Consider the following 16,606-nt stretch of genomic DNA (forward strand, 5'->3'; position numbering starts at 1 on the left):
CTGTTCTCTTCTTGTACTTTGCTCTCATGGCGGTCGTTGCGCCGCTCATCGACGGGCAAATGAGTCTCCCCGGAGATATCTTCCCTTCGTTTCTCGTCGATCTGAATCGCTGGTACGTCGCCGAATTTGGAGATTATCTTTCCATTGAGAAGCCGCATTTCCTCGTCGGACTCGTATGGCACGAGCTTCTGCTTCTTTGGCCGCTCTCGATCCTCAACGTCTACGCAATTCTAGCCGGGAAATCGTGGTTCGGTACCACATCCATGGTGTACGGAGCTTCCGTCGTGACTTCTATGGTAACAACATTAGATACTTCATTTATTTCTCTCGATATATATATATATATGTATAATGTGTTTGATTTTGTGGATCTGCCGAAACTATTTAGTTGTATTATTGATCTGAAGAGCTTGAGCCTGATGTGGAACATGAATTAGAATGGTTTATTGGATTTGATAATGTTATATAGTCTATAACACTGGAACATTACAAAGCAGAGTAGTGGGATCTGTATATGCTTTGATTCAAGATTTCATTTTGATTTCAATTATGGTTGATGAGAGAGAGAGAGAGAGAGAGAGACTACAAGACATTTTGAGTTTATGCTATGTTGTTGACCAGTTTCATGGTTATTAGAATTATAGTATGAGACTATGAACCTCTCTTACTGTTCTGCAATGTGAATCTTCTTGCTTTGGGGCTGATTTAGATATGGTATTTATATATGTGCCTTGTGATTTATAGAATCTGATTTTAACTTTTTGTTACTTATTCATTAGGCTGCTATACTGGGAGAGATGATAGGTTCAGGGAAGGCATCTGAGAAATTGTTGATGGTGTATGTGCCATTCATGGGTGTTGGTGTTCTTGCTCTTCTCCGCGGTCTTCTTTCTCAATCCAACAATGGAGCTGTTGGCAAGAGACCCATTGTTTTGGCCAGGAGAAAGCGTGCTTAAGTTAACCGATGAATGATCAGCAAAATGTATGTCTCTTTTGTCTCTGAGAATTTCTGCTAGGTGGATTTTGCTTTTTTTTTTTTAACTTTTTTCTTTTGAGAAAATTTTGAACCTTTCGGCTGGATTCTTGTTGTTTCTCTTAGCAATATCATGTGTGTTCTTTGTTTGAAATGAAATGAAGTTAAAAATTGAAGGTATTTACAAGTCACCTCACCCAAAAAGTCTACATATTGGGTCTTGACAAATCACTACCCAAGATTGGGTTTCATCTGTTCAGATTTTTTTTTAGTCTGGTTGGGTTTTGGTCTATCGAAAACCATAGCCAAAGTCTTGGGAAGAAGAAAAGGTGTCGAGTAATGATAAACCAAACTCCAAAATAATAATAAAAGAGTACTAGATAACTTGAAACTTGAAACTCAAACTTGAAGCCAATACATATTAGAAAAATAAGAACCAGACTTCATAAAAGGTTTCAACAAGGAAACCAAAGACTCAAATAATGAAATAAGAAAAGGTTCTCACAATGACAATTAGGAACCATAAGACTCAACTGAAACAACAAAAGGTTCCAACAATGACAAAGAACATAAGACTCAACTGAAATAACAAAAGGTTCCGGAAACAAAAGACTAAAATGAAATAACAAAGTTGTTTTTTTTTTCCATCTTGAATGGGCATATTTCAAGGGCAAGTCAAATCCCGAACCTTGTAAAAAACCAATGTCTTTGAGGTTCGTTCTTGACTCCTCCCCTTTTGAAGCTCTCCAGTTAACTCTAAAAACCAATATTCCACACAAAAACCCCTCTTTCTTCCTTGATTCAGTCTTCCATTTAGCTTACTTTCCTGTAAAAAGACCAAACAGCAGCTTAATTGAGTAGCAAGTATTCAATAAGTTTTAAGTTTGTTTACGAAATAGATTCAAAAGGTTACCGAGTGAGGGTGTTGCAATCTGAAAAGGAAACAAAGCTTTGATCCTCAGCACGGTTGTACGAATCAGGTTCTCAACGGTTGCAACAGAGGTAATACTCAGCTTACCCGAATGAACTTCTTCAACCAGCATCTGGAAGGAAACGGTCAGGAGTGATCCTCCAGGCTGATCACCCATACCATCCGGAAGAATAGCAAAACCAGATGGCAGGAGAGCCACGTAGTCAGGATCTTGACCTTCACTGAGAACACCCTCTATTGATGCCGTATCAACAGGCGCATAGATCACAAATGAAGCTGTTGGATCAGTAGAGGTCTCTTGAATTATCATCATCTTCTTCTCGCAAGGAATTTCATTCTGTAACCAAAACCAAACATCGGTCACATACCAAAAGATTTTATTTTTAAAAAAATGCATTCTCAGAAACACACAACTTAAGTACATTATTTACCCTGAGTAAAGTTGCACAGTTCCTGCTGTCTCTCCCATTTGCAATCTCTGATATCTTGTGCACAACCCCTCCGGCGCAGAGGACATCCCACTGCAGATACATATTTCAAAACATGTTATATTATAAGGAAGTCATAGAAAGAAAAAAAAAGACAAGTCTTGTACTAATTAAATGATAAGTATACACTGGCTCGATGCTCCACATCTCTGAGAAAGTCAAAGACAATCTTAGGAGGAGCAGGAACCCAAAACGAAGTGGCTGCAGAAAAAACGACACCAGGAGGCCTTCCTGGATCATTTATGTTCTTCATTGTCATCACTCTGATATCATCTCCTCCAACACCAGAAAATGTAGTCCCCATCGAACTGGTCAGCCCAACAAAGAAGCTTCTTGTAACACGCTCAGCTAGTTTCAGAATGCTCGTCTTTCCATGGCCCGTTAGCACTGCACCATATCACGAAACTCTCAGATTAGTTAGTAAAAAAGAAACAGAAAATAAATAAACATATTTCTTTGAGTAGTACAAACAAAATTACCAAGGTGATCAGGCGAATCCACGGCTTGAAAATCTGTAGTCGTGATGCTTGCAATCCTCTCGCACTGGCGTTCCAATGTTGCAACCCAGCGGTTAGCAGCAAAAGCTTGACCAGAACTGATGAAGTGCTTGAATATGTTTTGATTTGCTGCTTCTCTGTCATCTACTTCGACATGTTCAACCCACGTTACCTTTTTTTCAAACCAGCAAAAAAAAATCATTAATTAATATATGAAACCATGCATACACTAAATAACCATAATGCATGAGACAATAGGTTTACCTTAGAGTAACCATTAGGGATTTCTTGAATCAAGCATCCAGAGGGCCTGCGGCGACATTTCATGTGGATATTTGGAAACAGATGGTCGATGGAAACATCCACCACCGCCCACAGATTCTCTCCTTGCTGTTTACAGTAGCGGACAAAGTAGCTTTCCCGGGTTGAGACTAGCGGCGAAAGCACTTGGTACTCAGCACTCATCTATGGATAAACAACAACATTGGTTATATACGTTACATCAAATATGGTTTCAGTTTTGTTTTATAACTCCCTTATAGATTATATCAAATGTGTAAATAAATAAAAAGTAACGTATAGAAGAATTACGATTTGGAGAGCTCCATTGAAGTTTCCAGCAACATCAGTCAAAAGTTTTTCATGAGTTATGGCTCTACCAACCATTCCGACAAACATTGTCGACCACAGATTCTGCCAATATGTAGATCGTTAATTACACACCTATAATATAATATGAAAGGATTAATTAGGATCATATAATCTGATATAATGATACTAATTCAATTTACCGCTTGCATGAGCATCTCAACAACGCCAGTAGGATTCATTGCCACGAGAGCGGTTTCCCTAGATGCTTCGATACTAAACCCGCTCAGTCTAGGCCCGAGACCCTTCCGAAACGTCCTAGCATATTCATCCAAGTTCAAAGCTAGGCTAGTGCCATCAACTCCTCCCATCCACAGTGGTTCACCCACTTGAGCCATCAATAGTAGCTCCTCCATGGCTCCAATTGCCAACTCCATGATCATCGGCGTATCAACATCTGCCGGTCCAGTGATTCCCCTCGAGAGGTTTCCTCCACTTCCACTAGATGATCCCGCCCCGAACTCGAAAGTTGGAGGATGATTAGAAGGCCGAGGAGAGATAGCCGGATAGCTTATTACCGCTTTGCTGCTAAACCTTACTGCCAGAGCAGGCAATTCATTGATCTAAAGAACCCCAAAAAACAAGAAAATACAACTTTTTTAATAATTTCTAAAACGTAATATGTATGCGTCATCTATTATAACTTCTCTAATGTATGTGTTTAGCTATATGTAAATTGTAGTGGTCAGTGTGTGTGTGTGTTCACAACTAGTACCTCCTCATTTAGCCGAGCGTTTACGATCCGAAGATGATGTTCTTCGAAGGACATTTCGCCAATTGCAGTTTTGCCTCCACACTTAGGGCACAAGGCTAGGTGAACAGCTTCTCGGAACCGTTCGTTTTCAGATCTAAGCTTGCTGTTCAATGACCGAAGTTCTGTGTTCTCACAACGTTCTTGATGATTCTGCAAAAAAAAAACAATAAAGGTTCTTAATAATATTTCAAACTACATAATAAACCATAAGTCATTATCTTAGGATATGAAACAACAAAAGTAATGAAGTTTTTTTTTGGTTTTCAAATGAAAAAAGAACATTAACTAAAGGAAGAAATGTACATGTGTTAACTGCTTGACCTAATGTTTACTTGTTTTGTAATGTGTGTTTCACGCATCAAAACGATATAATATTCTCTTACGAAATCAGATACCCTTAAATCTTAAAAACTAGATTTCTAATTCAACACATAGTTATGAGGAATCCATAATCTCAATCAATCATGTCTATACATACATTAAATACAATATGTGTGAGATGGTAACAAATTCATTAAATATGTGTATATACCTTGTTTTGAGTGCGTTTGTTCTGGAACCAGAATTTGATCTGAACAGGTGCTAAACCCAATTGACGGCCAAGATCCCTCCTTTGTTTGTCATCTGGGTGAGGACACTCTTTGAAGAAACTAATTCACAAAAAAAAAAGATGTGAACTGATTATATATAATTTTTAGAGCCAGATAATATAAGTTGACTTATAAAAAAAGAAGAAATAAAATTACGCTTCCATCTCATGAATCTGATATTGGCTGTGACGATTGTATTTTTTTCTCTTACGAGGAGGACCTTGATCGCTGCCCATTTCTTCTTCACGACTGTCACTTACAGTCCTCGCACTGTCGATTTCTTCAGCTCCAACACCAGCTTCAACACCAGCACCAGCTCCACCATTAGTGTTGTAAAGTCCACCATCAGTGTTGTTCATGTCATTGTTCTCGTTGTTATCATTGTCTCCATTGTTATCCACTGGTACCATGTTTGGCTCGGACATGTTTGCTCTTTCGATTTCTGGAAGATCTAATAAGAGTTGAAAAGACGGAAATGAGTTATTTAATTATTACAAACTAAAAACATAGTACAAATTATAAGAACTCATTAGATCTAAAAATTAGGGCTTGTGGAAAAGGTTTCTTAATGTTTTCCTTTTTTTTTGTCAAACGTTTTTTCTTTAATTTTATTTTTGGATTTAGACACAGTCTCTCTCTCTCTCTCTCTCTCTCTCTCTCTCTCTCTCTCTCTCTCTCTCTCTTTACAGCAAAAAGTTAGATTTTCAAAGCCAAAATACTTTTTTTTTTACAGATCTTGTAAATAAAAGACTAAAGAGAGTAACAGACAAAAAAACCGACCAGTAGAAATCAAAGACAAAAAAAGAATAATAATAAAAGACAAAAAAAAATAACGCATCACACATCAGCAGATTACAAATAATAAACACAAACAAATGAATTAATTAAAAAAAAAGACCTAACCAACAGATCAACACTATGAACTCTCCGAAACTAGTTCAAGAGTCACAGTATATATAGATCGAGGCAAAAAAAAAAGTGTTTTAGAAGTTTGATTTTGTCAGCAATTGTTTTGTTTTATTTTAAAGTTTCAAGATTTAAACAGATCTACATTATAGAACAAAGACGGAATTGTTGTATTCATTTTTCCAATTAAAGCCAATAAAATGATCACAAGAAGATCAAAGAATACGATTAAATTATTTGGATTTTAATTATGAAAAAAGTAAAATTATCAGATTTATATGTATCTTTGATTCTTTATAAACTCTACCACTTAAATTCATTGTTGTTTCCTTTAGACATATTATCAAATTTTGCAAAGGGGCAAAACAGGCATGGTATCATATGTATATGTACCTACCAGCAACAAAATCAAATTTATGTGATGTATTAGAATTTTTTTCCCATTTTTGTTGTAATTATTGTATTTAATTGGTCAACACATATATGATTATGATTAAGAACATAAACATAAATGAAAAGGATAGCGAGAGAATCCAGCTAGCGATACCTTTAAAATGTTTTGGTTGCGTAAATTAACTCAGAAGAATCAAATCTTTAAGCTTATTGTTCCCTTCTTAGCTTGATCTGTCTCTCCATCTTTGTCTCACTCTTTTAATAACAAACGAAAAGGAAAAAAAAATTATAAATCTATAAACAAAACACGGTCCTAAAAGCAAGATACATAAGAAACCAAATCATTATTTGATGTATACAACAACAATGGATTCGATTAGAACTCGATATTTTATCATCAAGATGGAATTGTATAAAATCAATCAAATGAAAAAGATGAATGGTAGGTATATTACGTTTGTCGATGAAAAATAGGATAGTATCAAGCTAAGCAATAGGGGGACTTGGTTGGAAATCAACTAATGGTTTTATGAAGTGGTTTTGAGGTGAGTGAGTGGTGGTGAGAGTGCAAGTGAATTTAGGGGGTTGTAGAGACGCATATTTATAGGTGGAGAGGGAAGCACTTACTTTACCCTACATGCTCGAAGGAAAGAGAAGCCAAAGATAAACGTCAAAAAAAAAGATAAGAGAAGAAGACAAAGATGCTTCTGTATTTTTACCATGTGTCACAATGTAATTGGTTTTCCATATATGGTTTTGTATATGGAAAATTCAGTCTAAATTTGAATTGTAATATTTTTAACCTTTTTGGTATCTTTAATTTGAGTCTTTTTTGAATTTTTACTCTTAAAAAACAATTATTTCAATAAAATATCATGCTTATATATATGGTATGAGCCTAAGAGAAAAATTGTAATATTAGTTAACTTTTCATATTTGAAATTCATAGTGAAAATGATCTTGGTTTTTTTAAAAAAAAACTCTTGTCATTTTAGTCTTATATATGATAAATTATACATATTTGCCATCAATTAATTTGTGTATGTTAGAGATGCACAATATTGATCGATATAATAATATCTACATGATGTAAGATGTATGAAATAAATTACATAAACGATAAATTTATGCTTTTATTGAATCTATCGATCGTTTATAACTGTATAAAGAGAGCGAAACATTAAAGAGAATGTTTTTTCGAAAAAATCCATAGCATAATTGTTGGCTAGATAGATCGTTAATATTTGTTAAATGTATTAAAAAATCAATTCCGTACAATTTATTTAAGTGATTGTAATAGCTAGTCAATGTATTATCCAATATATCCTTAAAAGTAATTGGTCATCAGTCAACAATTTTCTTACCATCAAAATATGGATTGTGACTTAATGGCTGACAGTAGATAAACACAAAGATTAAGCTACAAATTCTGGTTGTTGGTCATACAATTCTTTTTAGCTAATTTACCATCTAATAATTTGACCAAAAAAATTTAATAGTCAAAATTTTAAATATATATATATATATATATATATTTACATTTATAATTAAAAATAAAATTTTAATTTAAATGTGAAATTGACTAAATAAATAACCGATCCATTGAGATCAATTAGCCATCGTCAATCTGGTAGTTCGAGTGATACAAATTCGAAGAAATTATCATTTATATTAAATTATTAGATTTGATGATATACCACAATAAAATATTTTTGAAAATGATAATTGATTTTTTTTTTAAATCATATGATTCATATTGTAAATAATAATTTAACATGGTTCGATTACCTGGTAACTTTCATATTTTTACTGTAGTTTATTAAGCAAAATAATTACATTGTTTCATAGTTATTGACATTATCTCTCACACGTGGGAATATAATACTATAAAGATTTTTTTTTGGCTGTAGTTCATTTAAACAAATCAATAGTGCAACTAAATACCAACTGAAATAATTATGTTTGTAAACCACCTTAAGACATAGTTAATATTTTTTGTTTGCCTCTACAGTCTCCATTGGTAACGCACAGCTAATTAATTTGTGGCCCTTACAGTAAACTTTTTTTTACTAACAGCTACTTTAAATTTTAATTACAGCCAAGTGACAGTCCTGTAGTTTGTGGTTTTTTATTCACCCTTCATGAAATAAGCATGCTTGCCTGTACACGTGTCATATGTGTACGTTTTTTCTATTTTTGGACGTGATATGTGTGTGTACGTTAGTTTCATATGACTCATTAGCTATACAAATGTTTGATTTACACCTTTCAATTTTAAACTTTCTTATCCTTAATTAAAGATATAAATACAAAAGTAGCTTTTGTTACTATGTTTTTTTTCTTTAAATTTAATTTATTAAGGATATAAATACAAAAGTAGCTTTCAATTGTGTATTTGGAACTTAACATATGCATGATGAGGTAGGCAAACAGAAAAAAACATGATGTCGATGATTGTTGAAATGTACATTTCCAACTCCTCACAATGTGTAACCATGATTAAATAAATTAAATTATGTGCCAGACTCTAATGTTCATGGAGAGTTATCTATCATTGGAAGACCACAAGTCCACAATAAACTATACTTAGAATATGAAACTGTAAACAAACAGAGTTGCATGCTACAATATTGTTTTAACCAGTAAAGTTTTGAGTTTTGAGGATTCTGAATAGGTCTCATCCAAAATCTCACACCCACTATTTGATTAGTTTTACGATGTTAGTATGTTACCTGTAATCTAAATTTGCAGTTCGTTTTTCTTTTAGAAAAGTGTCACTCTTAATTATCATTCTAATAATACTTTTTGTTAGAATCTAAAAAATTGCAAATATATATATATATATATATATATATATATATCCAAGATGCAATAATACTACTGGAAACAAATTTTTTGATTAGAGAATATGTTTAAGTAATCATGTTTAAGACCAAACATTATATAATGAACTAATGATATTAATTAATTCACACTTTAAAAATGAATTAATTCAACGTGTTACATATTAGTGATCCAATATTTAAACCCAGTAGATATGTATATCCCCTATGTACATTTTAAGTATGCATGTGTAATAATAATACACAGCTTCTTTGCTAACTAGGCCAAATATGATTCCCTCTTATTATTTTCTGTGCAATGTGTGGTATGCCTTAATAATCCCCCGGTATCAAATTTAAATTGAAGCGTCTAAGATATATTGCGAAGTCAGGATGGCCGAGCGGTCTAAGGCGCCAGACTTAAGTTCTGGTCCTCTTACGAGGGCGTGGGTTCAAACCCCACTTCTGACATTTATTTTTATTTTTTTTTCCGAAAATATGCCTGTCATAAATTCATCACGACCCATGCTATAAATTCATCACGACCCATGCTATAAATTCATCGACGTCGAGGGCGCAGCAGTGAGACAGTAAGTTTTATGAGGGTATATAGAAATTAGAAATTAAACGATCCTTGGTTATTTTTTTTTTTCCTTTTTAACGATACATATTCCTTGGTGGTTAGGTACAAAATTTTATGATGATATTATATCTGTTCGTTTGGATAAACTTCTGATGAGGAGTATATACAAAAAAACATAGTGATTTACCGTAATTATGTTTCTTTCCTTAAAATCTTTATATGTAATAATTAGAAGTAGAATAATCCTAAATATACATCTATGAATTTGATCATCATATAGTTCCCTATTTTTTTTTTTATTCGTTATTTAGTTCCCTAAACTTGAGGAAGAATCCTACTTAGTCAAAAGTATATTTTTAAATAAAAATTTAGTTGCAAGATATCCGCAACAAAATTGAAATAAAACAAACTTCACCAAAAAGAAATTGAAATATAACAAGATACTAATATATTTTCCATAAATCAAAAACAATATCCGATATTGAATTGAAACGAAAACTGCATGCTTTGTGTTTGTTAGTTCATGTTTTCGAACATAGCAAGATCTTAATACCAAAAAAACTATTGCCAAAAAAAAAAAAAAAAAAAAAAAANTAGAAAAGAAGATATGAATATATTTGTCTTTACAATAAAAATCATAAGATTTGGTGGAGAGAGATCAAACAATGAAGGTGAGTGTGGAGATAATAACGGGAACGTTCATAGATACGGACGTGAGTGAGGATGCGACGGTCAAGGAGTTGAAGGAGAAGGTCTCCGCTGTGGTGAAATTACCGGTGACGCGTTTGATTTTGGTGATCGGAGATGAAGGGGAGAGAAGGATGGTGATGGAGGATGAAGATGAAACAAGTTTAAGAGATTTAGAAGTGAGAGAATGGTCTCATATTTATTTGTTCTTTAAGCATCCTGATATGGTTTCTGAGGAAGAGAAGAGATCTAACGGAGGAGGAGAAGATGATGATCCTATGGAGGAGGTGTCTTCGGACGCAGAGAGTAGAAGAAGAAATGAAGAAGAGAACATAAACGGCGAGGAGGAGGATGACAAGGAGATGGAAAGTGAAGAAGAAGAAGAAGGCAGAGATGAGAAAGTTGAAGATGAAGAAGAGAAGGAGGAGAATGGAGACAAAGCAAAGGATGATGAAAATGATGATGGTGTTAAAGAGGAAAGAAGAGAGAGTGAAGGAGATAACAAAGAGGAAACATAGAGTTTCTTGATCTGATTTTCGATTTTTTTTTAACTATTCCATTTTTATTTTATTTTGTTTTGTTATTATCTTTGTTATGTATTTTCTTCGTATACAAGCAACCAACCGGACCTTGTCTTAGGTTACCAGCTTAATAAAATAAAAAATGATTTTGATTTTGTTGTTTCTAGTCTCTTTTCTTTCTTCTTCTTCTTCTCTATGAAGAAAGAGCAAAAGCATTCTCCATGATACAGAGGCGGATCCTCAAACATACTTGGCCATTTCCGGCGGCTAGGGAATTCAGTTAACCGGGAAAGCCGGCTGGTCAGTTACATCTTTAACATTTTTTTGTTAACTAAATAATATTATTGTCTATATATCACTAGCTAGCAAAAAAGTATTATCTACCTAAAAAAAGTTTATACTTTAACAAACATTGCATTAGTAAATTTCTAAATAACATGCTTAGATACCCGATGACTTTTCTTAGTGATTTAACAAATAAACTGTAACATAAGTTATAGGGTCCACCAATGTAACATACTAACATGTTGACTTAACTTTTAATAACAACAGAAGCCGTTTGCCCTAGCCCCTCTCTCTGGCCCAAACTCCAATGTCTCACCCCTTCGTGACGTCGATTCAGATCGGCGTCGCCGAGCAACTGATCTGTCGCCCCCATGTTCTCTTCTTCTATCTAAACTTAGTTTTGTTCTGTTTCGACGGTGAACGCACCAGAGGTTCACCAAGTACACGCCCATCGATTTCGGCAATGCTCCAGCTTTATCTTCTCTCTTTCCCTCCGTCTCTCCCGGTGGTTCCTCCCAGTGAGACGATTCTCACAAGTTACCAGCCTCTCAATACCAGATCTGAGACTCCGAAACACCATCTTTACCGTGTGTCTCAGCTTTGCTACATGCTTCCCTTGAAGTCAACCCCATCATCTCTCTGCTCCTTGGACCTAGATCCCCTCACCAAGCAGCTTGTTTGGTTGCAGTTGGACAGGAGCTCTGTGTTGACGCTGGAACTGTGCACAACCTTGACAATCCCCCGAGACCCAAACTCTGCTCTTCACAAATCCATGTCGTTTCCAAACTTTCATTTGCTTTCCTGTAGTATACATTGTTGGCGATTTATGCTTTCCATTGTCCGAAGACTGCAATTGGAACATAATCCCTCATTGTTGCTCTGCTGTTGCAATGATTATTTGAGAACCCTGTCATTAGTTTCCATAAGGGTCCCTACCTCTAACCGCCAAAGACTGATGAGGACTGGCATTATGACCTCTTCTCTGTTGAGAAAAGGTTACCGGTGCCTCTTAAGTCGGCATTCTCTGTTTCAGCTGCGCCATCAACGATCTCAATTATTACCTCACATCAGCTGTTCTGAAACCGCATTATGATCTCTTCTCCATGGAGAGGAGATTACCGAAGCATTCCTACCCTTCTCTTCATATCTTCCTTGTGCCCTGATTATTGTCATGTACAAATCACAAAAGTTAGGAATGATGTTGTCGCTTGGCAAANCACCAAGCAGCTTGTTTGGTTGCAGTTGGATAGGAGCTCTGTGTTGACGCTGGAACTGTGCACAACCTTGACAATCCCCCGAGACCCAAACTCTGCTCTTCACAAATCCATGTCGTTTCCAAACTTTCATTTGCTTTCCTGTAGTATACATTGTTGGCGATTTATGCTTTCCATTGTCCGAAGACTGCAATTGGAACATAATCCCTCATTGTTGCTCTGCTGTTGCAATGATTATTTGAGAACCCTGTCATTAGTTTCCATAAGGGTCCCTACCTCTAACCGCCAAAGACTGATGAGGACTGGCATTATGACCTCTTCTCTGTTGAGAAAAGGTTACCGGTGCCTCTTAAGTCGGCATTCTCTGTTTCAGCTGCGCCATCAACGATCTCAATTATTACCTCACATCAGCTGTTCTGAAACCGCATTATGATCTCTTCTCCATGGAGAGGAGATTACCGAAGCATTCCTACCCTTCTCTTCATATCTTCCTTGTGCCCTGATTATTGTCATGTACAAATCACAAAAGTTAGGAATGATGTTGTCGCTTGGCAAAGTCTGAAGAATATCGGCATTATGATCATAACTAATAGAAGTGTGGTTACCGAACATTCCTCAAGAAAGCCATGCCCACCCTTAACCCACCAAACACCCTCCTCCTTGCCAATGAACCAATCAAACCATTGTGTCTCTCGGCTATGGAAACCTTCTCAACGTCCCAATGTCATATTGATATGGACCACTTACCACATCTGCACCTTGTCTGTGAATGTGGCGTCGATGCACTTTGAGCTAGCTTGCGATTTGATACTCGGCTCAAATCTTCAACATCTCTTGGCCATGATCGTCGACTTCTCTATTTTTAAGTTTGTTTGTTTATGTGTATTACCAAGCCTTGTTTTTTAAAACTCTCAACTTTGTAATCTTACTTACTTGGTGTGATTGAATGAAAAGATGACTTGTTTGCCAAAAAAAAAAAAAAGTTACAGGGTCCACCTATTGTGAATTTGTGATAGTCGCACTATAATTAATTCTCAATTTGTTTTTCTTAGGAACAAACACATTTTTGTTAACTAGTAGATAATTATCTTATGGGATTATGACACCCACACCCACTTTCTCACAAACAAATACCACCCACACCCACTTTCCACTCTTCCTATACTTTCTACCTGTAAAATTACATCTTACCCCTCAAAACTCTCTTCAGTCAATTTATTTTTACTTACCGATCTCACTTTCTTACCGATCTCAATTTTTTTTCCAATCAGTACATTTATTTTTTACAACCGTAAAAAACACAAAACCCCAATTCCCCCCCAAACCCGACATCCCCAATTCTCTTCAACCCTAATTTTGCATTTCACGAGTTTCGAATCCCTTGTTTCCTACCTCTCCTTAATTTGTTCCGTTTGTTCCATTATCTCCATTTGTTCCGTTTTCCGATTAACTTGCCGCCGGTAACCGCCTTCGGAGATGGAAGAGCCCCGTCGTCGCGTCTCCAAATTTTCGACCGATGAACCGTCATCGGCAACTGTTGGTGATACTTCTGGAGAAAAATCTGCAGATTGGGATGATCGGCTCCCTCTCCGTCTGTTTGCAACTGACCGTTTCCCCGACGCTAGGTTGAATGTTTACTCACGACCTGATATCCTGACGACAGTCCACAATGTTCTCAAAGGCACTCCCCAATTCGATACGATTCTTAGCTCAAGTCTGGGTTCTCTATTCCGGCTTCGTATTGGTGAGTCTCCTATCTCCTGCAAATTACTCCACGCTTTGCTATGTAGGCAGGTTCTGTCCAAAAAAAAATACGAGTTGTAGACTGTATTCGGTGGATACCCTTTGAGGTTTTCTTTAGTTGAATTTGGTGTTGTAACTGGCCTTCAATGTGACGAATTTCCGGAAGATTACGACCCCGAAGACGACCCTACTCCCGAACCTCATGATGAATGTTACTGAGACACGTTGATTGGGAGAGATTGCAAGGCGACCCTGGGTGATGTGTCCACTATTTTTGAAGACCCTACTATCAAGGATTTGGATCGGAAGCTTCGTCTAGCGTTGCTACTCATAGTCGATGGTGTACTCATTGCCTCCAGCCAAACGAGCCGACCAACTTTGAAGTATGTTGAGATGCTTGAAGACATCGACTCGTTCCTAGCATTTCCTTGGGGCAGAGAATCCTTCTTGAAGACTATTTCCACTATGAGACCTGATCTCAAACCGCAATCCATACCAGTGGCTAAAAGACTTAAACGGCAGGGCAAGGTTCAACCAACGGACTCCGTGAAGAGTTTCACGGAGAAGTTACAATAGAAGTCCTTCCGTTTGCATGGCTTCCCTCTTGCGCTTCAACTGCTCGCATATCGTAACATTTCTGGATTACGAGACAAGGTACCAGGTGCTGGTGACAGCCGCACTTTCCTGGAATGGTGTTCAGTTGGCCTACCAAAGAATAATTTACCTTTGACAGACGTCATAAGTGTTGAGCATTATCCAGATGTAAGTTGTCTTATATACACATTATTAACTTGGATTACATTATCCACGTGGATACACACATTATGACATTTTGTCTATCCCAACCGCAGCTATTAGTTTCTCCGTTTTTGGAAGCTGTCCAACACGAAGGGATTGTTGAATCTGGTTGGGGAGAGTGGGACGATGAGATTAAAGACAAAAGGATTGCTTATATGGAAAGTCTCATTCAGGCAGGACATATCTTCACCAAAAAGGAATGGCCAGGGGGTGATTGTTCTTTGCCTTTAATAACTCTACCTGATAAGAAGGGCAAAGGGCTTCACAGGAAGCACATTATTCCTAGGCGGAAAGAGATTTCTTCCAAACTTCGTGTCAATCAACCTTCTCCCAAGTCCAAATGCTCGAGTTCTAAGAGGCCCCGTGTTATCTTCTCCAATACTGAGGATAATGGTTTCGCTGATTTCAAAGCTGCTGTAGAGAAAGAACTTAATTCTATTAGGGATGCGTCAGATAGTAAGTTTAAAAAGCTGCAATCTGAGAACAGGAAACTACAGCAGCAGATTAACTCCCTTCGATTCCGTAGGCGGTTAAGACTACCGCTAAGGCGCACCATTAGGAGGCCAGCATCCGTCTCTCCCTCTACTGTCAAGGAATCACCACCGGCCCCTGTCGCAGAGTTTACCTGTCCGGAGAACGCAGCAGAGAATGTTACGGTCGGGACGTCACCCCCAACTCCTCAACAATCTTCGACCAAAGCAGTAACGTCTCCTGACGATATCCTTCTTAACCAACACGACTGGGAACAATATGTCCACCCGTTTGGGACAATGGTATGTTGTTGTTTTCCATCATCTTGGAGCTAGTCTGAATGCATTGGTATTCATCTTAGTCAAATTATACAGGAACATTCCGTTGGAAACTGCTCGTCCCCTATGAAAGATGTGATTCAGGATGATTCAGGATGTCCGAACTCTTGCCTCAATCCCATTTATGACACCGAGACTAAGGTTAGACACACTTGTACCTTTTATATCAAACTTCGAGTAGTTTCCTTTTTGTTACCTAAACTACTTTTTGGAAAACAGCAATCCCCGGTATATGACACCGTCACCAAACCTGTTCCCTTGGATGACCAATTGGTACATATCCCATATTTTTACTTTTTCAACATTTACCCCAGTTTACAAACTTACATTGTCCATGTGGATACATTTACAATATCAACATTTACCCCAATTTCCAAAACTTACATTGTCCATGTGGATACATTTTCATTATACAGGCTGCGACAGATATTGATCAAAACGGAGTTAACTCTGCTGCTAATGCATCTCCACAACCCCTACAACCTTACACCAGCTTGTTACAGGGATTTATTGGGAACTCTAATGTCAATCCTCAATTGCCTGCTCCTAGTCCTGTCCTTGACGGTACACCTTCNAAAAAAGCTGCAATAGTTCCTACTCATTGAACGCTCTCTCTTCCTCTGACCCTGGCTTGGGAACTACTTACAAGGGAAGTATCCTTCCTTCTGTCAAGCAAAAGTGAAGGCCAGAGTCAAGTGGGACAATAAGCTAAAACGTAAAACCTATGGTTCTCCTTCAGAGTGGTTTGTGGATTGGAACACAATATATATTCCGATGATTTGGGACAATTCTCACTAGGTTGGCTTAGTCATTAACCTCTCCAATTGGAGCATAGAAATCCTCGATCCTAATGTCAGTCTATACGACGACGCTAAGGTTGCCACCTATATAGCCCCGTTCACAGAGCAGCTGCCATACCTTATTTCAAAACTTTGCACACCGCCTCCAACTCAAGATCATGGCT

At 36.9% G+C, this 16,606-nt stretch overlaps 3 protein-coding genes and 1 non-coding gene across 4 annotated transcripts in view; 3 read left to right on the forward strand and 1 right to left on the reverse strand.

The window, feature by feature from the left end:
- The window catches only part of LOC104700221 (transmembrane protein 97-like), a 2,702-nt gene extending 1,548 nt beyond the window's left edge, over positions 1-1,154 (forward strand). Inside the window, exons 2-3 of the mRNA XM_010415703.2 lie at positions 1-296; positions 780-1,154. Coding sequence (XP_010414005.1) covers positions 1-296; positions 780-956 — 473 coding nt within the window. The 3' untranslated portion in view covers positions 957-1,154. The remainder of the gene's footprint in view (positions 297-779) is intronic.
- On the reverse strand, positions 1,416-6,739 carry LOC104700222 (homeobox-leucine zipper protein HDG3-like). Its single transcript, XM_010415704.2, has 13 exons — positions 6,636-6,739; positions 6,335-6,435; positions 5,038-5,332; positions 4,824-4,941; positions 4,253-4,441; positions 3,681-4,100; positions 3,481-3,582; positions 3,154-3,354; positions 2,872-3,061; positions 2,520-2,779; positions 2,336-2,425; positions 1,887-2,241; positions 1,416-1,799 (listed from the first exon to the last, which is right to left on the reverse strand). The coding sequence occupies exons 3-13, from the start codon at positions 5,304-5,306 to the stop codon at positions 1,792-1,794; spliced, it is 2,202 nt and encodes a 733-aa protein (XP_010414006.1). The 5' UTR covers positions 5,307-5,332; positions 6,335-6,435; positions 6,636-6,739; the 3' UTR covers positions 1,416-1,791.
- TRNAL-UAA lies at positions 9,390-9,473 on the forward strand. Its single transcript has one exon. It is a non-coding gene; the product is annotated as a tRNA-Leu (tRNA).
- LOC104704276 (X-linked retinitis pigmentosa GTPase regulator-interacting protein 1-like) lies at positions 10,251-10,790 on the forward strand. The gene has a single exon (XM_010420393.1). It carries the CDS (start codon positions 10,251-10,253, stop codon positions 10,788-10,790), a length of 540 nt encoding a protein of 179 aa, XP_010418695.1.

Source organism: Camelina sativa, chromosome 7, assembly GCF_000633955.1.
Source record: "Camelina sativa cultivar DH55 chromosome 7, Cs, whole genome shotgun sequence".
NCBI lineage: Eukaryota > Viridiplantae > Streptophyta > Magnoliopsida > Brassicales > Brassicaceae > Camelina > Camelina sativa.

What these genes read in the sequence shown, in the direction of transcription:
- LOC104700222 (XM_010415704.2), bottom strand. Translation starts at nt 5,306, where the DNA reads ATGTCCGAGCCAAACATGGTACCAGTGGATAACAATGGAGACAATGAT. An exon ending in ACAAACGCACTCAAAACAAG is followed by an intron (nt 4,442 to 4,823) that starts GTATATACACAT and finishes TTTTTTTTGCAG; the next exon opens with AATCATCAAGAACGTTGTGA. An exon ending in TCAATGGAGCTCTCCAAATC is followed by an intron (nt 3,355 to 3,480) that starts GTAATTCTTCTA and finishes GTTTATCCATAG; the next exon opens with ATGAGTGCTGAGTACCAAGT.
- LOC104704276 (XM_010420393.1), top strand. Translation starts at nt 10,251, where the DNA reads ATGAAGGTGAGTGTGGAGATAATAACGGGAACGTTCATAGATACGGAC.